We start from the raw sequence: 23,900 nt of genomic DNA, 5'->3' as shown, positions 1-23,900 counted from the left end.
ATTTTTATCACAAACTACAAGTCCCACTCATATAACTCTAGAATAATTTTTTTCATTCATCCTTTAATGTATTTTCATGAGTCCCATACACCTATGTGTGCTACCATACACTATATATATAAATTGATCTTTAAAAGGCTCATTTATAACAAGTAATGCTACCAATGGTGACATCGTATTCTACACTGAGATTAAGTACTAAATCTTTTTAATATTTATTTAACAGTTTCATCTAACCAACCTCTGTAAGTATTCCACTGCCACATTAAATACTGCTGTTTCAAGCTAATATGTCTTCCCCAAACAGTAGCTTAGGACTCACTAAAGGAATTAAGAGAGTAGCACTTAGTATATGTAAAGAATTTTGCAAAAGTTAGAATATAAAGCAACTCCCTACTCTTACGACCCATACCATTGGGGAGAATCCTTGTCTTATATTTGGAAATTTACTCTTAAGTTTATTTCCTGTTAATTTTTTCTTTAAAAATGGAAACCTTTTCTTCTTTAGGCCAATAATAATGATTAGAAAAGTGAGTCATAGGAGTATATAACTATAAGGAGCAAACAAAATGTGGTTGGATTAATTAACAACTTCCCGTTTGTCAGACCATAACAGAGGTGATGGATATATTTTTATTGGGAGGAGGCTGTGTGTGTGTATATATGTATGTTTAATGCCATAAGTAATTCAAGTAATTACATGTGGTGAGGAGCAAGCAAATTGTTTTAACGAATAAGTGGATTCATTTGGAAGAAGGACATCAAAGTGGTTTGGAACACTTTGCAGTTTATTCTGTTTTAAAATTGTGTACTTCTCAGTTTTCAACATTAAATATACAGTTTGCATATTTACATATGTTTCAGGCTACATTATTGGAATTTTGAAGACATGAAAACATCAAATGAACCAACCTGCAATGCCTTGGATTCAGATTGGAAGATCAAGAGAAAGTATAAAGAATGTGATTTATGAAATCGGGTACTACCTGGAAATATTAACTCACACTTTAAAAATGAGACTGGTTTCTAAACAATAGAGGTTTCTTTTAGACCACCATCAAGGTTGAAGAGAAAATGGTGAACTAAAAACCTTATACCTCTTCCCTCCACCACTTTAGACAGGTACCAGCATTGGTGAATTATGATTTTCCTTAATCAGAAGCACTCATTTTTACCCATGTAGACCACCTTTAGGAATTAAATATTGGTTATTTAATGTAGATTATAATGGGAAACTGATTTTTTCACAATGGCAGATTTCAAAGACTTGGTTCTATGCTGAGCCGAAGCTTCCTAATACATTTTGTACAGTATGGGAAAAATTGTGCTGCATTGGCCCAATTTTTAAGGCCATCATGCCATGTAATATAAGGATATCATCTTATTGCTGATATCTTTGACGAGTCCCAAGCAGACACGGAAAATGAATGGAGGCAAGGAATGTGACGGAGGGGACAAGGATGGAGGTCTTCCAGCTATACAAGTTCCTGTGGGTTGGCAGCGTCGTGTGGATCAAAATGGAGTGCTTTATATCAGGTAGCTTTTATTATTACCCGTGTTACTTCTGAGGTTGCAGTCTCAAGATTAAGTAGGTAAAGGGAGCAAAATATCGTGACTGAAAACACTTCAAGTAAATTTGACCGAATGACTTTTATGCTAGAAATACTTGAGTATTTTTATTCTCTACTGTTTTGCCATTTAAATTGCCTCAGGTAACCAGAGAGGTTTTTATGCATTGCATGTGTTTATAAAAGATATCAAGTTGCTTATCTCTGTAACATGGATAAAGAAAAATATGAGGATTTCTAAAAGAAACATATAAACATCATTATCACATTTATAGGAGAATGTAAAACACTGGAAATAGGTCCCATATCTCTTTGACAGTATTTTTCTGTTCTTTATAGTGCTTCCATTGGCTTTTCTGATATAAGGTTGAGTATTTCTCTATGGGCAGTTTCTTTATTATACTTCTTAATGCCTGATACTACCTAAAAATAGTTTCCTTGTTTTTTCTGTATGGCTTTTAATCTCTTCAGAATGTCAGTTCAGATTCTATCCTAGGTTTTATTTGATTTGCGTAAGGTGTGTAACTACCAATTGAAATTCTTTTTGTCATGAAAATTTTTGTTTCTGTAATATTGAAGATGTCCTCTATATTAATTGGAGTTCAGGGATGAGAAAGCAGGGAATGTGGCACTCATCTCATGTCGTGGTATAAATCTATTAGACAAGGTAGATGAGGACACATGGAGATCCGTGTTCCTATCGCCAATCCTGTTAGCAAACTGCCAGAAATACTTTGTTGTAAATATAATAAAGTAAGATATTGATTATACACTTCTATTTATGGTTATATAGATATATGTCTATATTTATGGTTATCATATATATATAGTTTTGGTTATACTGTGGTTATATTATAGATTTTTATTTATGGTTATATTTTGGTTATTCTGTATTTATGGTTATATATTTACTATTGTAAAGAACAGGTATATATTCAACTTATAGCAAATGTTCGTAAAATCTTGATAATTTAAATTTTTTTCATTTTAACATCAACCGTATGAAGGTTTTAGCTTTCAGTTTACTGAGAACAAAATATCAAGTCAAGTCTGGGAATCTGTCAGTTATCTGTTCATGATTTTCCAAATCTGGCTAGACTTTACTATCTGTTAAACCTGTTGCGATGAGTTCTCCAAATCAAGATATGTACACCAAGAATTATTTTAGAAACTAACTTTCTCTGATAAGGGAAAATACTTTGAAATTAAATTAAGCCAGAATTGATTTTATTTGTTTGTATTTAACTGATTAAATTTCTCTTTGAACATATATAAGAAGCTATAGCTCCCTTCTCAATGTGTAGTTTGCCTGTAGTTTTTAGGTTAGTCTCCTGCTGCTCCTGCCTCAGGGTGGCATCGTGGCTACACATTAAATTTCTCACCTGCTTCCATTCTTCTAAGTTTTGTCTATGCTTCAAGACTTTGAACTATTTTTTACTTTAATTATTACTCCCAAAAGTTAATTAAAGAGCTACAACTGAAGGAAAGACTCTGACTTATATATTTTTTGTAAGTTTTTAGAGTAGTATACTCTAAAAGAATTCTGCAATTCTAGTTTTCAGTTTAATTTTACAATTAAATTCCTCTAGGATTTAGCCCCTATACTTTCTTTTAACTCTGAAATGTTGAGCTGTTTCTTTTCATGAAATGCATTAATTCTTCACATGAAATATCAATAAGATTCTGTGTGGTGATTTTATTTTAATAAAATTACTAGATCTCCAAAGACATCTTATTGCTCTCCTACCCTATAGTGGGACTCAGGTATATAATATAAGGAGTTATTTTTTACTTATCTGAAAAAAATTACTAGTCTAAATAAATCAATAAATGATTTGACCAAGTTGAGGATGTCAATTTAGATTGTCTACATGTATAAGTTAGTCATATGATTGTCCATAAACAAAATATGAATTGCATTTTAAAGCTGGTTCATTTCTAGATACAAAACTACTACCTGTTTTTGTAGAGGCAGAATAGTCGACCCAGTAGCATAATGCTATAGATATGAAATGAAATATATTGCTTGTGGATAAATTTGGCCAAAGGCTTAAGTGAAGTCTTTTGTAAATAGTCATAAATAAAAGATATTCTTGAGTGAAAAGTATATAATAGTTTTCTAAGCTGTAAATAATTTCCAAAGTTGTAAAATTAATGTTAATAATAAAAGTTCTAAAATGCAAATTGCCCATTTTAAACTAACCCCCATCGTAAATAAAGATCAAAGTCATCCTGTCATCTGAATTTTTAGTGCCTTGACTCTACACTTGATTTTGATCAGTATTTATATACCATACTGACTTTCATGACCCAAGGTACTCCGTTACCAGCCAGAAGGCATGCAAAGCATCTCTTTGCCACCTGAAACCCTGTTTCGTCAGAAGTTCCTCATCCTTTGTCAGTTCTGCTTGGCTCCTTTCTCTCCTTCTCTGTATAATTTGAGTTGGGCCACACTGATCTGTCTTCAAAGGAACTTAAGGGTAAAGGGGAAAAATAAAGAGAGGGAGAAACCCATTTTTACATAGGGACAACTTGGTTCTGGACTTCAAGATTAAAAGGGGGAAACTTGTTAGCTCCAACTTTTGTAGACTTACTAACTTTCTGTTTGACCACCACCATGTTCCTGATTTTCAGTTTTTCCTCAAACAGCTTTAAAAACAGATCTTCTAGTTCAAAATGGTAACAACTTTTATGTAGCTCTCGTTGCTTATTTCTTTCTTGCATGCTTCTAATTGTCCTTTCTTCAGATATAGCGGCGACTCCAAAATAACATTTTCCCCATCTTTAGTCCACTCTTGGTTTTCAAATACTTTTAATTAATTTTCCATGAAGATCTGTATTTTTCTGAGAAATATTTTTATTCAAAAGGAAGAGATATAGTATTAGAGGCTATAATTTAGTTGTTAACATAATACTGACAAAGAAAATGTTTTGCCATAGTGGGAAAATATTATCCTGTAAGACTATAGATTATGCCTCTTTTCATATAATATGTGCAGTCAGAATTATTTCCTGATGTGTTTTTTTAAACTATTTTTACAGCCCCAGTGGGTCTTTGTTATCTTGCTTGGAGCAGGTTAAAACATACCTGCTTACTGACGGAACATGCAAGTGCGGCTTGGAATGTCCTCTTATTCTTCCCAAGGTAACCATTTCACAAGAGATCTATCAGCAGTTTGTTTTATATATTTGTTTTTCTCTTTGGCATTTCACTTTTATATTACTCTTTCAATCATATAGGCATTTTAAATCTTTACCTAATCAGACATCTTTTGCAATCATTTTGGAATGCTTAAAAGATTGTGGAAAATAGTTCAAATCCAAGAGTCATTTTCAAAGGTGACAAACCTATCTTCATATTAAATATTTCATTAAAACCACTTTTTTACCTTTTCATTAGATCTGTACCTATGCTTGGCTTTTAATACTGCAATATTTTCTTTCACTGCTCTAACTGCTCAAATCTGCACTGTTATTTTTAGCACTGATGGTGGTGGTGGTGTTATAAATCTGCCGCAAATCCTTATAAAATCACATCCTTCTGAACTCACATAGAGAAAACATGAAACTGTTTCACTCCTGTATAGTTATTTTAAATGGCAATGTTATTTACGGTAGAAATAAGTCACTGCTCTTGAATATCTATTAATAGTGGTTTTTTTAGAATTAAGGACTAATAGATAATTTTTTCCTTTCTATTTTGTATGTCACCTCATTCTTTTTAAAAAAGGATTTGATGCAGTTTACAAGGATATACACAATAAAAAAGATTTTTGTGAAAATAGAAATAAATTTTTAATATCAGTGAAAAGGTAATAATAGTATAGTAATGATGTAAGGACAGAGAAAAAGTTGGCACGTAGAAGTTATCAGAGTTCTTTGTGTTTTTTTTAAACTATATCTGTTTTTGTATTTGCTTTTGTTTTTGTTACTGTTAGAACATTAGAAAGTACCTAAATTTGGTAATGTTATCAAATATTATACCTTTCCATAAGTTTATCTTGAATTAAGATCTTAGAATTGAAAGATAATTTTTAATTACTTTGCCACTAAAAATCATGAGTTTGGCAGAAGTATTTATTGTTATATTAAACTGCTTTTCTTGAATTTAAAGTTGAAAAAGTTTTATCAGATTTATGGACTAATCTAAGCACAATATTTTTATTTAAATAAAGAAATCTTTCTAGAAAATGTTTTTACCAGCAAGCATAAACAAAGACTACTTTTTTCAGGTGTTTAATTTTGATCCTGGGGCTGCGGTGAAACAGAGAACTGCGGAAGATGTTAAAGCAGATGAAGATGTCACAAAGCTATGCATACATAAAAGAAAAATCATTGCAGTGGCCACACTTCATAAAAGCATGGAAGCCCCACATCCTTCTCTGGTGCTCACCAGTCCTGGAGGAGGAACAAGTATGTCATGTGGTAAAGGGTTTAGGAAGTCTCCTTCCCTCTACTCTCCTAGAATACAGATCATTAGAAATCACTTTGGCAAGCATTTTCCCATTGCACTTTTCAAGCATGCACAATGTTTTTAAAAGTATTTATGTTCTCATTTTATTACAAATAACAAGTTAGATATGAAAATAACATGAGGTGGTTTCCCAAAATTTCCCTATCCAGATCATCTAGTTAAACAAGCATAGTAAACATTAGTTAACACACACAAATACTATGCAAGTGTGTAAAGCTGAACTAATATAAGAGGATGTGTCATTGCTTTTTAGGAAACAAATGTAGCTTTTCTGTTAGGATTAGTATTCAGTGTATGGTATCAACTCCTCAACTGCAACGTAGTGTGTCAGGAACTAGCAATATTATTATTTAATATTTAATAATATTTAATATTTAATATTTACTTATTCAACACCTACTAAATAGAAATTACTTAACCAGAAACTTTCTATACCTCTCCCAACATACACATGCACACATGTATACTTCTTTTTAATTTCAAAGCTGCAGAAATAGTTCACTGAGTAGTATACATGCACCCTTTACTTATATTCAGCAATTAACATTTTGTTGCATTTGCTTCTCTCCTTTCCTCCCCACTATACTTTTTTTCTGAACCCTTTGAGATGAAGTTGCATTTATTGTGACAATTCACCCCTCATATTTCAGCACACAAGGGTATCACTTACATAACCACAATATAATTATCACATTCCAGAAATTTAACAATGATACAGCCTTTCACAGCATTGATAATTTTGAAGCATCCTAGCCGGTTTTGCAGGAAGATCCTCACTTTGGATTTGCCTGTTTCCTCATGTTTATATTCATTAAACACTTTTTGGTAGGAATGCTATATAGGTAATGATATGTCCTTATCAGGAGGCTCATAATATCAATTTGTCCCATATCGATGACATTAAGTTTCAATGGTTAAAATTCTGTCCACCTGATCTCTCCATTATTAAGTTAGGTACCTTTTTCCCTTTATGACTAATATATAAATGTGGAATTATATTTTGAGACCAAGGAATTTCTTTTAAGAGCTAGAATATGAACTCCCTAAAAAATAGTACAATCTATTTACCTCTTGAATAGTAATTCAGGGTAAAATATGGCTAAAGCACTGAAGCATTTGTTTATGAGGGATAAATTATATTGTTCTGCAGAGTCTCGAAAAACAGGCATGATCCAGTCTAATCTTTAGTGATCAGAGAAGGCTTTAACATAGAAATGAAATTTTAACCAGCCCTAGAAAATAATAGAATTTAGACATATGAGGGGAATAGAAATAGTATTGTCCAGAATGAGTATAGCATAATTGTAGATAATTAAGGAATGATTTGGAAACTAATCTGATGTGGAAGGTTATGCCTGTGTAGGTAAATTTGGCCCAAATTACTGAGAGCAAAGAATGCAAAGAGGAACAGTTTTGGCATCATACAGGTAATTAAAGATTTGCACTTAGAACTCATGTGAAGAAGACAGGGAGAGACAAATTTGGCAGTTATTAACATCTATCACCTTTCTAGTAACTCTCTACACTTCAAACTTTAGCAGGAATGATGAGAAAAAAATTGTTCCCCTAAGACATGTAAGAAAAAAAATCTTTTAATGGAATCTTTACCATTCTTTTCATGAGCTATGCTTTTTAAAGTAAAAGATACTGCAGTGATATAAAGACATATTTAATTGTAATAAATTATTTAAAATTTACCATTATCCTGCCACCTTGATGTAACTATTTTTTTTATTTTTTCATATTACCTTGCAGCTATGCATACACGTACTCTCTACTGCTCTCACGTCACATTGTCATAAGTAGTTTTACCTGTTTTGTAGAGTCTGCCTTATTGCCATTATAATGATTCTAACAGAATCTTGACGTATGTCTTTTGCCATACCTCTATATACAAGTTTAATTCTTGATATTGAAGGTAAATATTTAACTAGTGCAGTTATAATCGGTACATTTCCTTCCCCTTTTAAACTGGCACATTTTGGTAGATTAATTGGTACTCTCACTAGCTTCTAGGATATCATTTATTATTATTTCATAATTTTAAAATACATGGTTAAGATTTAAATAAAAGTTCAAAAGACCCATATAGTAATTTAACCTCTTTATTTTACATACATACAAATATACATATACATATATATATATGTGTATATATATATATATTTAGATTCTGTTTATTCTTTTGAAAGGTCTACTTTAATATACATGAAAGCACCGGGTAAGTGCCTGGCATTTACATTTGTCAAATCTTATAAACTTTAGTTCCTAACTGTAGCATAATATCGGCCTGTCTTTTGTTTGCTTAGTATATTCCTGTTATTTTAAAGATAATAACTAGAAGAGTGGGTGAAGCTTAGTGGTTGAGTGCCTGCTTCCCATGTACAAGGTCCCAGATTCAATCCCCAGTAATTCCTAAAAAAATTTAAAAAGATATTAACTATCTTTCCCCAAGAATGGAAGAAATCCCTTCTAAACCACAGCTATTTTCTAAATTCTATTAGTTGGATATAAAAAAAATGCTAGTATTTATATTTTTAATCTTTGAACTGTGGATAATTAAATATGTAAATACGTTGACATCTAAGAAAAGCTGCAAGTTTTGTCACCAAAGAAAACACAGCTAATTCCATGATAATGCTGATTATGTTAATACAGATAACTATGTTCTTACTGTATGTCAAGCACAGTGCCCCAAATATTTTCCATATATTACTTCTTTAATAATTTAAAAGCACTTTTAAAAAATCTCTCTATAACAAGAAAATCAGCTTCAGTTGAGTTTATCTGCTGCAATTCTCTTATGTCATTGGTTCTCAGCTTTTTATGTATTATATTACCAAAAAAAAATCACTCTATCAAGGAATCTGAAATCTACCATATTAGAAAGAGAAAGCACACCCATCCCCAACACAAAAATATGTTCACTGCATTTTATACTATTCATTACACCCTACCTAGACTTCTCTTTACCCCAAAGTTGGCAACCACTGACTTAGGAATTAGTATGATACAATTTGAAATTGATATATGATATACGATATGATGATATTACTTATCAGGTAGAAGTATGTTTATCTTAAATGTGTAACAATGATTTAAGTAAATGTATCTCTGTTTGCAAATGAGTTTAAGTATACTGGCTAATACGTTGTTCTCAGAGTCAGGATGACAAACACATAGTATGAATGGTACCACTCTCATTTCCTGTGCCTGTTAGAGACTCATTGGCATTTTCTCACTGAACCCACTAGAGCTCAGCATCCTTTTCAGCACAACTCTCTAAGTAGCCTCTATTAATTAATGAGAATGGGCATTTGAAACAAATTTTATTGTGCCAGGCACAACTTTATAAAATAGTTAAACATCCTTAGGGACTAAAAATCTTAAACCTAGAATTTCAACATGACAGAGTGAAAATTCTGTATGATGAGCCAGCTTGCTTTTGTTGCCTGTATTCTATCTGATCTCCAAAGAACTGAAGGGATTCCAAAAAGGCAGGGAGTGAGAAATGTATTCATGTAAAAAGGGAATACTCAATTGGAACCTGGTAGTGAAGGTTTTAGCACCCTGGCTAAATTTTGCTTGAGAATTCTATTTTAATCAAAGAATTGCCATCTTTTATCTCAGTTGGTTGACTACAGCTGTTTTTACTATAATGACTGATTAAGGGCAAATAAGTTGCAACATTACAGACAAGATATGAAGCTAAACATGATGGCAATATCACTATATTTACTGTATTGTCACTCCCATTATAAAAGATTCCAGAATCCCATTCACCTAATTCACAAAATTAAAACTCTGACTTTCACAGTGAAAAATGGTGAATTAAGTAGGTGTTACTGTAGCTGTCCTGAAGTTTCAGTAGGGTAACATTTTCTGGTGCAAATGGCAATTCCTTTAAATCACCCCAGAAAATATTATGCCGCACAGATTGCAATTTTCTATTATGACTGTGTTCTTAAAACATTTAAATCCAACAAGATAGTAACATCACCATTCCAATATGGGCTGTCAATCTTGATTTTGCATATTCTAAATATTATTAAGGGACTAATACTAGTATGTGTTGATTTAGATCCCTGCCCTTTCTCAACAGATAAGAAGTAACCAAGCATAATAAGCAGTTATTGGCAGCCTTTGGTAAACGACCGAGATTCGTATACATTTTTTAACTCAAAATTTAATATAGAGTGCTTTTTTTTTTTTAATTGCTAGAGTCACAGCTTCTGTTTACAAATATCACTTATGGATGCCCTCCCTTCTCGCCTTTCCTCATTCCTTCCTTTCCTCCCCTACCCAAATAGCACACATACAAGAAATAATTGAGGTTATTAATATATTTTTTTTTCTCTTTCATATTAGATGCAACTCCAGTAGTACCTTCACGGGCAGCAACTCCAAGATCAGTAAGAAATAAGTCTCATGAAGGAATTACAAATTCTGTAATGTCCGAATGTAAGAATCCTTTCAAGTTAATGATTGGATCATCTAATGCCATGGGAAGGCTGTATGTACAAGAACTGCCCGGAAGCCAACAACAAGAACTCCACCCTGTCTATCCCCGGCAGAGATTGGGCAGCAGTGAACACGGACAGAAATCTCCATTCCGTGGCAGCCATGGAGGCCTGCCCAGCCCAGCGTCATCAGGATCCCAGATATATGGAGATGGCTCAATCTCTCCAAGGACTGATCCACTTGGAAGCCCTGATGTTTTCACAAGAAGTAATCCTGGTTTTCATGGAGCTCCCAATTCTAGTCCTATTCACCTGAATAGGACTCCTCTTTCTCCACCTTCAATAATGCTACATGGTTCTCCTGTACAGTCATCCTGTGCAATGGCTGGAAGGACTAATATACCTCTTTCCCCAACCTTGACTACAAAGAGTCCAGTAATGAAAAAACCAATGTGTAATTTTTCAACTAATATGGAAATACCACGAGCAATGTTCCACCACAAACCACCCCAAGGCCCACCTCCCCCTCCTCCACCTTCTTGTGCTCTTCAGAAAAAGCCATTAACATCTGAGAAAGATCCACTTGGCATTCTTGACCCTATTCCTAGTAAACCAGTGAATCAGAATCCTGTTATCATTAATCCAACCAATTTCCATTCAAATGTCCACTCTCAGGTACCTGTGATGAATGTAAGCATGCCTCCTGCTGTTGTTCCTTTGCCAAGTAATCTCCCTTTGCCAACTGTAAAACCTGGTCATATGAATCATGGGAGTCATGTACAAAGAATTCAGCATTCAGCTTCAACCTCTCTGTCTCCTTCTCCAGTGACATCCCCAGTGCACATGATGGGGACTGGAATTGGAAGGATTGAGGCATCGCCCCAAAGATCACGCTCATCTTCCACATCATCAGATCATGGAAATTTCATGATGCCACCTGTAGGACCCCAGGCCACATGTAGTGGTATTAAGGTTCCACCCAGGTCACCACGGTCAACAATAGGGTCCCCAAGGCCATCAATGCCATCAAGCCCTTCTACCAAGTCCGATGGACATCATCAATACAAGGATATCCCTAACCCATTAATTGCTGGAATGAGTAATGTACTAAATACCCCAAGCAGTGCAGCTATTCCTACTGCATCTGCTGGAAGTGGTTCTGTAAAGAGTCAGCCTGGTTTGCTGGGAATGCCTTTAAATCAGATCTTGAACCAGCACAATGCTGCCTCCTTTCCAGCAAGTAGTTTACTCTCAGCAGCAGCCAAAGCACAGCTAGCAAATCAAAACAAACTTGCTGGTAACAACAGTAGCAGCAGTAGCAATTCTGGAGCTGTTGCCGGCAGTGGCAACACTGAAGGACATAGCACTTTAAATACCATGTTCCCTCCTACTGCCAACATGCTTCTCCCAACAGGTGAAGGGCAAAGTGGTCGAGCAGCACTAAGAGATAAGCTGATGTCTCAGCAGAAAGACTCATTGCGGAAAAGAAAACAGCCACCTACCACAGTGTTGAGTTTGCTCAGACAGTCTCAAATGGATAGTTCTACAGTTCCTAAAAGTGGACCCGACTTGTTAAGGAAGCAGAGTCAGGGTTCATTTCCCATCAGTTCAATGTCTCAGTTACTACAGTCTATGAGTTGTCAAAGCTCAAACTTGAGTAGCAATAGTACCCCAGGTTGTGGGGGCTCAAATACTGCTTTGCCTTGCTCTGCTAACCAGCTGCATTTTACAGATCCCAGTATCAACTCCAGTGTTCTTCAGAATTCTCTGACACAGAACATACCTTTAAGAGGGGAAGCCGTGCACTGCCACAATGCTAACACTAACTTTGTTCACAATAACAGTCCAGTCCCAAACCACCATCTTGCAGGTTTAATAAATCAGATTCAGGCTAGTGGGAACTGTGGGATGCTCAGTCAGTCGGGCATGACTTTAGGAAATTCATTACATCCCAATCCACCTCAGTCAAGAATTTCAACGTCCTCCACTCCAGTGATACCAAACAGCATTGTTAGCAGCTATAATCAAACAAGTTCTGAAGCAGGTATGGTTTTATTAGAAAAAAGTACCCAAAGGTACTAAACTTTTCTACTTTTTAAAAATGTGTACCAAAATATTTATTATGATAAGAAGTGATCCTTCTCCCATTGTGAAATTCTCATCATTTCTTTAGTATTTATAATTTTATTTACAGATTGCTAGGTATTTGTCTATTAGAAAGAATGACAGCCAAGGAGATTCCATGTGTTTCTGTTATTTGTTGCCACTCTGTGTCATTTTGAACTTTGTTCAACTTTCAGTTGGTTATATATATAGCCGTTGGACTCGCAACTGAAAAAGAAGCCATAAAAGGCAGGGTTTCCTGGTTCGTGGAACATGTATTTGGTCTATGCCAATATAAAAGCCGTTTCCCCTAATTTTTGTTTGTATTCAGGTAAATGAAAGCCCCTGTTGGAAAACCCAAATAGGCAAAAATAAATGGATTTTTTTTTTCTTGCTGCTGACCAGAAATAGGTGAATGGATAGGAAAAGGTAACTCAAAGTTGTATGAAGTAGAAAGCTGTCTTCTGATGTGTTTTCTTATCCTAGTTTTCTATCCTTTGTTATTATTTGTTTGAGAAAATTCAAAAATGGATTTTGGCTACACCCTTTTTTATTAAAAAAAATAATAATAATTTAAGTTTTCTAATAAAAAAAGGCTTGAAACCCTGATTTCCAGAATTTCTTATCTTGAAATTATTTTAGAATTTTCTTGTAGAATTAAGCCAACTATTTTTACCATTGACATTGAGGTTTTGAACCAAATTTATTGAATTTATTCAATTACTATTAATGAAGGAGACAAATTTACTTAGAAGTGGACATATTAGAAAAAGAACTGTTTGGTATAGTAGAATCCCCAGAAGTAATAGAAAGAAACTTTTAAAAGCACTGAAGAGATAAATTCATTGAGTCCACAGAAATATTGACCATGAAAACATTAGAAAGGATATCCAAAACCCAATACTAATGATTTGAGAAGTTTATAGGAAATGGCAAGGAGGGGGGAAAAAGATTCTTATAGAGACAATATTATTCAGATATGAAAACATTAGGCATTAAAATCCAGATTGCTGCTAGAAATAATGAAACTGCTGAGGCTTTTAATAATAAGCTATTGCATAGATATGGATAGACTATATTATACCACCATCCTGGAAAAACATGATAACCTACATATCTTTGATACTAAGCTAAAATCAAGTATTTGCCTTCCTGGTGTTGCCACCTATATCTGCCACCCTCCACAATTTGTACTTTGTGTTTTGATGTCAGTATTTAATGAACTATTCAATGACCTCTTATATTATAAAGAATATAAGGTTTATAAGATATTTTAAATTAGCGCCTTCTTGATATTCTTAGTCTAAGGAATCTCATGAAACATCATTTTGTTATGTGTTTAACAGAGTACTTACCATATAAAGGGCTTCCAGTTTTTCCTAGGTTCATATTCATTTTTAGATAATGCCACACAAATGAAAATTTAATATTATGCTTTTAGCAAATTTAATTTACATAAAGTGAACAACTATTTAAAAATATACCATCTTCACTGAACATACCTTCAATCATTTAGATGAGTCATTGTTAATCTCATTGTATTGTATCTTTGCATTTTGATACCCCTTACCTCAACTTCATTTCGGGTCTAAGTTCATAGGTACAAAATATATGTATTTTTTAATGTTCTATTTTTTATTCATTTATAACAGGAAAGACCAACATTTATATATATTCTTGTTTCTTCCAATTGTCGAGTTTAGCCTTATTTTCTATAGATTTGTACATTTATTTTCTTGTTCCATACATCTCTGTAATACATCAAACCTGGATTGCCAGTGCTAGGGGCGTCAGAACACAAAGGTTGAAATTTATTAATATAAGAAAAGTACTAGCATAAAATAGCTAAAAGGGACAAGAATAAATGACTAATATTGATATAAATAGCAATCATATGTAAGCTAACAGGAAGCATATGCTTAATAAAAGTCTAGGTCAGTAAGAATTTTTACAATATTAAACCTAATAAAGTTAAATACTAATGTACATAGGAATGATAGTAAGCTGCTTATGAAAATGGGTAGATTTACTAATTAATATAGCTTTCAATGAACTAAATATTGAGATCTCTAATACCCTGTTTCCTTTTGATATGTAGTCAACCGTGACAACAGAATCTACTGTCACTGTAATTGTGTAGCCTAAATTTTTACACCAACATTTATTCACCCATCAGATAATCATTGAGTGCCAATGTTAGGTATTCAGAGTGAGACAGCAAATGAAAGTCACAATTATATTTGTATATTTCATTAGGAAGTCCTTGCATAAGACATTAGAAGAAAAATATTTTATTTTTAAAATGTTGATTATACCTCTCATTGAGTGCCTATTATGTGCCAGGTGATTTATATATATTATTTATAACCTCTGCAGCTTTCTAAAGTATGAGGTATTATTGACCTCATTTATAGATGAGAAAACTGAGCATCAAGAACTTAAAATAACTTTGTCCAGGATCACAAATAAATGAATTAGGATTAGAACCCAGGTTCAACTGATTCTAAAATCCATTTTCTTCCCAGCTGCATAAATTTCTCATCTGAAACATTTAGGATCAACAATATTGCATTGACATTCAAACTCTTTAAAAACTTTGAACCAACAGTGAATTGATGCACACTGATTCATGTTAGGGGACATATTTGTAAACTTTTGATGTACTTTTAGGTATCAACAAAAGTCAATTATTTTGGCCTTGTTTCCCTGGACTCTGATATCATAGACTACAGTAATTAGAATGTTTGTGTCAATGCAGATGAAATGTCCAGAATTTCAAGAGAACTGCACCTCATTTGTGAATCATGTTTGGTGACCTTTGTTTTAATGAATTATCACCTCACTCAGATATGCCTTGGTTTCCTAGTGGGTGATGTATCTATAGACCTTTGAAAAAGGATGACTGTGCCAATGCATGTCATGCCATTCCAAGCATGATAGCATGGTGAAGCTGAAAGAGTCCCACAGGTAAGGTGGTCTGACTCGACCTTGCTTTCAAAGATGAGGCCTCTGGGGCCTAAGGGTCTAGATCTATGTGACATAGCCTATGTGAACTCACATGACCTTCTGTTCAACCCAGTAACTTTTCTCTGCTCCCTTAAGTAGTTGTGCAAAAATATTACATTAAGAAAAGAAATCACTTGCTCTGAAAATGCTTAATTTGATTAGTAATTTATTTTCCAAAACTTCTTTTTAAAAGTTTTTCTATCATAACCCAAATATTGATTTTTAGGCCTATTTATGAATTCTATGGGATACATTTAAAATGTATTAAAACCCAAGTATGGAAAATGGAGGCAAAGAGAGTAACAAACGAGATAAAAGAAAATTCTTAGAAAACATTTCTAAAACTTAAGACTCTAAGAGGCTTTTATTCTATTTGGTGTTTTTAAATTGCTTTTCCACTAAAGTTCTCTAAACACTTCACGTTGGAAAATTTACAGGTTTCTATTAGGTTTTTATAATTTTATCAAATTACAAATAAAGTTTAATATTTCCATGTAATAGATTTAGAAATTGACCACTAAGATACTTGGGAGACATTCCTCATATTGTAAAGCAAAGCTGTGGTGGATTTGGCAACAAAACCCCAAAGATCCTGATTCTCAGTCCAAACACTCAAACTGCAGAATGCAGGTATGTTCTGGAACTCTGTCAGTAGTGTACATTTAAAGCAACTTGCAGTTTTTGAAGAGAGACAAGTTTCTGCATATAAGTGGTTCCAGCACATGTCCTGTGATGCTCTCTCTAGTTTGGGAAGGAATCCAAATTCAAGTGCCCTTGATGGGCAAACTTCGTCAGGCCCATACCTCCTCAGGCCTCTGACTACTGCATACCTGCTGACCCATAACAAAACACACATGCCAGTAACCCAGGCCTCTGAATTCAGAGAACTTAACCTTGTCAGTATCCACACAACAACCCAGCCCTTCCATGGCCCTGTGATTTCTCACAATTTTCGAAGAAGAAAAAATATTTAGACCACTCTGCTAATGGACTTAATTACTGAACCCTACTTTCTTTCAATATGATAAAGTCATTAAACACAATTTAACTTTACCACTTTGAAATGCCTTTTAAAGTCTTATATTTTTTTCTAATACAAAACATTTAATCACCTCTTCTAAGCACATGACAATATAATTTCTGAAGGAACAGAGTATGGGTTTTTACCAGACAAAATAATTCAAATATTTTTTATATTAACTCTTAAAGATATACATTAACTAACAAGAATATAAATAAGCCTATGAATAAATATATGTTCATGTGTGTGTATATATATATATATATATTTTTTTTTTTTTTTTTTTTTTTTTAACTCTGGGTAAAAGTGTTTTCTTTCAGCACAAAATACATTTGATTGAAACTCAGGACAGCAATCAATGTGGTAGGTAAAAGAAATGAAATAGAACACAAAAGAACACTTTTGGTAAAAGACTGCAAAGTAATGTAGTAATAAGCTTGGTTGTTTTTGTTCTATGTATTTACTCTCAAAACATGCCAGTAAAGAAATAAAGGGAAGTTGTCATTTTCCTATATTTCCTAGATGAGACTTCCGGTACAGAAAGATTACAGGATGACCATCACTAACGGTGGGTTGTACTATATAGATCAGCTGGATAAGGCGGGTTTGTTTAGGACTAATCTTCCAGTCTTCAAGGCTAAAATAGAATGAAGAAAGAGGGTCCCTGAAGGTTGAGACTGAATAAATAATAGTTATTATAGAAATTATTTCCACACAGTCTTAAATGCTTAGATTTTATCCCCCATCTGACGCACAAGACTTCTAGGTTAAAAGTTGCCCTCTGCTCTTGCTTTTTAGCCAAACGCCACAACTGAGTTTTTCCCATAATTTTAAATTCTTAATTGTGTGATAAAACTCTATGTATTTTCTTCGGTTAAATTTTTGCAAGATGTCCTTTTTTTTCATATAAGATCATTTTACCTCAGGCAACGTCTTGATATTTAAGGTCTCCTAATTTCAGGATTACACTAGTTATTTTGTTTACATATTCTAAGTTTGTTTTCTTGTGCATAATAATTCAAATGTGTTTGACTTTAGCCATTTAGTCTGTATAATCAAGGGTGTGATAGAACTCAGTGGCATAATATTTGTTGATTCAATGACCTATTTTGTATCTTTAAAGAAATAAATTGCCCTAGTATGTAAATTGGGAGAATTTTCTTCCACTCTAGTACACTAAGCTCACGTAGAAAGCCACTAGAAATCCTTCAGTTCTCTAGGGGATACCTAACCTATTATTTACTAAAATAAAGTGGTCTGAAAAAGTTTAAGCAACTTCTAAAAGTACTCAGAGTCTAGAAATAACATTAACTGAAAATTTGTACTCATTAGAAATAATGCTAAAAAATGTTCCTATGATTTCATCAAAATGGACTTCCACATGCATGAGTACTAAATAAATCAAATTATGAATAAATCTCTTACATTCTAGGAACTTATATCAACATTAATGCCAGTCAAAAAATAAGTAAAAATTATTTTCTAAGAGGTATACTTCTTGCAAATTCAAAGTAACGACTCATCTTTTTACAGATTAAAAGTAGAACTATCCAACAGAAGTCTTAAGAGAGTTACTGGGGTATTTCTAAGGTTGGAGCTAGTCAAGAGATGTTCAGAATATCTATCCAAGACCTGAGGGTACAGGTGTGAGGATATATCCTAGATATCCTAGAGCAGGGCCCTGTACTACACAACCACACAAGGTGCCTTTCAAGCTATGGTGTGATAAATGTGCCCCCTGAAGCACAAGTCCATAGGTCTCCCCTCACAGAGTTGAGGAACTCAGAGGCCTGATCTTAAAGCAGTATTTTTCAAACTTTGTTTTACTTCTTCTCACAGTGAGAAATTAACTTACATTACAGCCCAATGGACATACATTTTTAATGGGTAACGTAAATAAAAAGTTTCATGAAAAGATACTTATTACATGTGAAACACTCTGACATTTTCTATCTCATCCTATCCTATCCTATTTCTTTTTTTTTAAATGACAGGCACAACCCATTGAAATGTTTTGTCACCCACTAACCCAGGACTCTTGTATGTAAGTAGCAGGCAGAGTTTCTACAAAATATTTATCATAGCTGTGCCGTGTACTCTCAATTTTCTAGTTCATTTGATAATAAATACTGGTTAAGACATACTACATCATACCCCACTAACAGGTCTCAAGACTCTCTTAGAATATTCATGAGGTAATTAATTCAGCAAATGTTTACTGAGAGTATATACTAGGCAATGTTCTAACACTACAGATAATGCAGTGAACCATGGAAGGATACCAAGTTTACCATATCAATACTATTGCTGTGCTCATTAAACAAGATAAGGTGGTAAAACTTACAGTTAGACTATTGATGAAGCCTTTAAACTGTTATTCTAATGGCTATTCAGAAACAGTAGTCTTACCAAGAAAGAGATTTAGCCTCTTTTTCAATATTCATTTCCTCATAATATTAAGAAAAATGTAATTAAAGAGGCATTTGTTTTAAAAAAAAAAAACTTCCCTGAGTAAACAGTGAAAAGTCACAAGCGTAATTTTAGTAATCCCAGCAGTTTTCAGAGTGATTTTATGTATTAAAATTTTCTGGCACCATTACTGTCACGTGACTGACTGACCTTGATACTGTCATCACTACTCAGACGCCATTCCAAGGTTCAAGGCGCATGCCTTCTACTCTCCTCTCCAGCAGCTTGTTCCTGTTAAGATAGGAGAGCATTTCCTCCGTGCTTCTCATGCTCCCTTTCCTCTTCTCCCTTCAGCCTAAGTGCTTTGGTTTCAGTCCTTCCCTCCTTCCTTGTGGAGAACAAAATAGCCATGAATCCCTGTTTGTTCCCAGGGCTACTCTCTATTGCTGATAAGGAAATGGAATTTAGGAATTTACATCAGGATCCAAGGCACAGAGGAAGAGATTGATGTATTTTTATAAATGCACACTACCATGCCCTGTTACTAAGGCTTCAGAAAATAATGTCTTGGAAGCTCTAGACTTTTCATAAGCATTATCTTTAAATTTTTTATTATTTTTTTTAAATCAATTCTTTAAATATAGAGGAGGGGAGTGAATGTAGCTCAGTGGTTGATCACCTTCCTGGGTTCAATCCTCAGTACCTCCTAATGAATAAATAGGAGAAAACCACTATTTCCATCAGACTGAAAAGGAAATTATATTTATTAGACTGACTAGGGCATGATATCTTCTCTTGTCTTTTAGAAGTACTCATTTTTTTAAGGATTACCATTGACCTTGTTTGCAGTTAAAGTATACTTTCCAAAGCAAATGTAAAGGTCAAATAGTGAAGGAAAACCTTCTAATGAAATGAATCACATAGGGGCATATCAATTTAGCAGATGTTTACTAGCACAAAGTAGTGGTCATTCAAAATTGGAGATACAAATCAAACTGGTACAATGACAATTTAAAAATACTTTGTTGGTCTATTTGATATGGGCTGTAAGCCCTCTCATACAGGTATACCAATATTATTAATAGTTATTATTACTATTTTAGTCAGCCTTATAAAAGTTTAGCATAATATGAACAATGACTTTTCTCAAAAAATATTGATGACCAGAAAGAAGAGAACAAATCTAAAGGTTTAGACACTATCTTTGTTTTGATAGAAAAAAAAAATAGAGGCAGATAAAACATCTCAATAATTAAATTAGGAAAATATCCTCTTAAGATTTTGGTGGTGGTATTTCTGTACACACATAAATATACTACATATGCTATTACATACCAGAAATTATATGTGTTTGCAAAGAATACTATTTATGTCCAGAAATCTGCCTCACAGGCAATCTACCACTGCTGTTTCCTCATTGTACTAGAGTATCTCCATCTCTGATTGGTGGTCCAGGCACATGATCCCATGCAGAAACTTTTATTTGGGAGGTTTTCCAGTCTTCTCTCCTACTTCTTTAAAAACAACAGAGAGAATAAGAAAAAGAAATTATGCCAATTCATGGTGCTGCTGGCTGGTGTGAAGTAATTTTTTCCAACTAAAGGTCTTCTCCAACTTACTAACTCAGTCCAGGCTTCCAGCTCCCTTTTGCTTATTTAACTGCTAAATGTTTAGTGAATAACTTGCTTTAAAAAGAAAAAAAAAAAAAAACTCCTAGCAACTCTTCCTTTCTTCAGATTAAGAACAAAACATCTTGGCTGCAAAAAATTCAGTTTTAACAAAACATGTTTTTCCCCACATGCTTCAACAGAGCATAAGATTTGCATGCAAAACTAGGAAGTAGGTTCACCCCGAGAGTGCCTATTCAAGATTAAGTAGTTAGATAATAAACAATCTCCAATTTCCCTCCAGCTATAAAAATTTATACAAACTGAGGGTCTGCCTGAGCATTAATGAGTGACTTTAAGAACTTATAGGCTTTTTTGAGGTAGACCTCTATCTCTGTAAGGTGATTGGAACTCCTGGAGCATTCTCATCTTCCAAACGTCTCTGTCCAGCATCCTTATCTCCTGACATTGGGCCAATACACTGGAAAAGTTTTTGCTTTCTCCACACACACATGTACACACAGGATCAAATTATCTGATTTCTGGAAGTTGAGTGCAAGTTTTATGATCTTCATAGATTCATACAACCAACAAACTTTTTTTTGGATGTCAACCATGTGTCAGAGACCGTGTTAAGTCTTGGAAATATAGAAGAAAATAAAAATTATCATTGCCTTTTAGAGAAAGATGATTTCAAATTCCTCACTGCTTGTCTACTAAAGCAAAAGCTTTGTAACCATGGGTTGGAGGAAGCTGGGTAGAGTGGAAAAGCACCACACAGTATTTCCCATCATATTTCTTCATTTTGGGGGAACGCTGGACTTTTTACTACCCTCCATGCACTTTATTATCTCCTTGTTTTGTTTTTTTAAAGCACTTTCTTTCTACTTAGAAGCCCTTACTATTTCGTTTTCATCTCTAATCCCCCATCAAATGTTGCCATTTATATAGTTTTCCCCAACATCTTCAGTTATATAATCGTCCCCTTCTTACATACCTCTATTACAGCTCTTAGCAAACTGCATTATACTTGCACAAGCTGATGCAAGAAAAGAACTTTAAAAGTGCCTTGCTCATAATAAGCTTTCAATAAATATATATTTCAGAGAAAAAAGAGAGACAGGGAGATTTGTGTGTGTGTGTCACCTTGCCTGAAGTCAGTTCCTGCAGGAGAGGGCAATATGCTTTTTTTTTTTTTTGTATTTGTATCACCACTTTCAGCTTATTGTCCACAGAGTATTCCTGTTGGTGAACTGATTTATTGAAAGTAGAGGGGAAAAAAAATAGAGGTCTTAGTTTACATATTATCCTTAAGAGGTTTTCGATTTTCACCATTTCTTGTTCATAAGGTTAAAATACACCCAGACTATTTTCTTTATCGATATTCCTCAAGAATGTTTAGATGGAAAACTTCTGCAATCATGTTGTTGCAAAATAACGTTCCTCAAATCCTAAATATGGATGGTTGTCTGTTGCAAATGATAGATAACAAAAAATAATAATAACCTCTAAGGAAAACCTTCATCTACAAAGCCTTGCTATGTATACACTAGAACCGTTTGAAAATGTGCTTTGACTGTGATTAGAGGAGTGGTGATGTGGACATTTAAATATGTCATTATTATTTAACAGATAGGAAACATGTCAGTGATAGTGATTACTAGCAAATAAACCTTTTTATTGGCCTATTTTAAAAGATGATTTCCAAGTGCAAATAATGTACAGTACCTTTTCATGGAAATAGCAGCAAAATTTAAGAAGAAATGAAATGTTTACAGGTGTTGATCGTTTTATAACAAATCTGAATTAATATTTAAAGAATTGTATGCCATCTGCCTACTTCAGCATTTGTATGTCTTCTTAGCCTGCTCTTTGTGAACACAGTCATTATTTCATGATAATATTTCATAAATATTTATATATTTTTCAAAGAAAAATTTTAAAATCTCATTTTTAAATGAAATACTGAGGACTTTAAATTTAAAAAGCAGACCATGAAGCTGGGAAAAATTACAAGTCTTGCTTTAGTTGTTAGCTTCTAGAAAGCATGTTGGATGTCCTGATTTATACCTATTACTATTCTCACATTACCACACCACCACTACTGACTATGGCTACTAAGGACAATAAAAATGATGATAATGATAATTCCTTTTTGTTTATATAGACTTCTACACATAAACCTTTCACTTATTTTTTATTCTCACAATCATGCCAGTGATGTTTTTCTTAAGGAAAAATTCAAAGGAGGGAAAATATTATATGCAGGAAGATGTTCACCCCTCTGTTAGATATAATAATAAAAATCAAAATATAAAGGCTAAACTTTATCAGAATGGTCAATAAGTATGGTCAATCCATATGCCACAAGGTTAAAAATAAAAATATGATATATATCAAAAAGGAAAATGTTTGTGTTATTCTATTAGGTGAAAACAAAAAGATTGTAAAATCACATCTGTCTGTTGTTAAAACTATGGAAAAATTTATGTGTATTTGGACAAGGCTTCAGTGGTTAACATTTAAAAAATATAGTTTGTTATGGTGAGCATAGCATACCAGTATAATGTTGGAATTATTTTAGATTTTTCAGTGACACTACTGTTGTTCAATTTCTCATGTATTTAATATTTTAAAATAAAATTAAATGCATATGCTTATAACAATAAAATATGTATCAAATGCATAAAATAATGCATCTCTTTGAGGGGAGACCTTTAATGAAAAGATGATTGCAAGTTTCTTTTAAATAGAATGTGATTGTCATCCCCCATTGCACATCTGGATCACCAGAGGAGATTGTAAATAATATTGCTACCTGGGATGTACCCAGGAGATGAGTTTTCAACTGGTCTAGGGTAGAGCCCAGTCATTGGTATATTTTTTAAGTTCTCCATGTAATTCTATTGTGCAGCTTGGATTGAAAACCACTAAAACAATTATAATAAATAATTGAAATTTTATAGTTTCAAATATTACCTGAATTTTCAACTCTAGCATAAAAGTTTCAAGAAAAAAGGTGCTATATAGTAAAACTTCACTAATTTTAGTAAAAACTTCTGATTTAAGGAATCATGAATACAAAGTATCTTTATACTATAGAGTGACAAAGATTTAAAATATAAAATACAGTATTGTTAAGAAAAACAAGCATGCTTATACGCGCCTATATATATGTTGATCGATATTGCTGGAATAGTCTTGGATTCCATTTTAAGAATTTATGCTTAATAATTGGGCAAACTGGCAAAG

At 33.5% G+C, this 23,900-nt stretch overlaps 1 protein-coding gene across 20 annotated transcripts in view; it reads left to right on the top strand.

Moving 5' to 3' along the window:
* MBD5 (methyl-CpG binding domain protein 5) overlaps positions 1-23,900 on the top strand; it is a 438,647-nt gene that overhangs the window by 382,119 nt on the left and 32,628 nt on the right. For 17 of the 20 annotated variants that reach the window (XM_058300948.2, XM_058300950.2, XM_071216443.1 and 14 more), the window contains 4 exons: positions 865-1,536; positions 4,611-4,713; positions 5,801-5,981; positions 10,411-12,546. In XM_058300948.2, coding sequence (XP_058156931.1) covers positions 1,424-1,536; positions 4,611-4,713; positions 5,801-5,981; positions 10,411-12,546 — 2,533 coding nt within the window. In that variant the 5' untranslated portion in view covers positions 865-1,423. The remainder of the gene's footprint in view (positions 1-864; positions 1,537-4,610; positions 4,714-5,800; positions 5,982-10,410; positions 12,547-23,900) is intronic. The other 3 variants (XM_071216449.1, XM_058300959.2, XM_058300953.2) reach the window with 1 other exon arrangement.

Source organism: Dasypus novemcinctus, chromosome 7 (genome assembly GCF_030445035.2).
Source record: "Dasypus novemcinctus isolate mDasNov1 chromosome 7, mDasNov1.1.hap2, whole genome shotgun sequence".
Lineage (NCBI taxonomy): Eukaryota > Metazoa > Chordata > Mammalia > Cingulata > Dasypodidae > Dasypus > Dasypus novemcinctus.
Note: the sequence above shows the minus strand (reverse complement) of the source record. Positions and strands in the feature narration are given on the sequence as shown.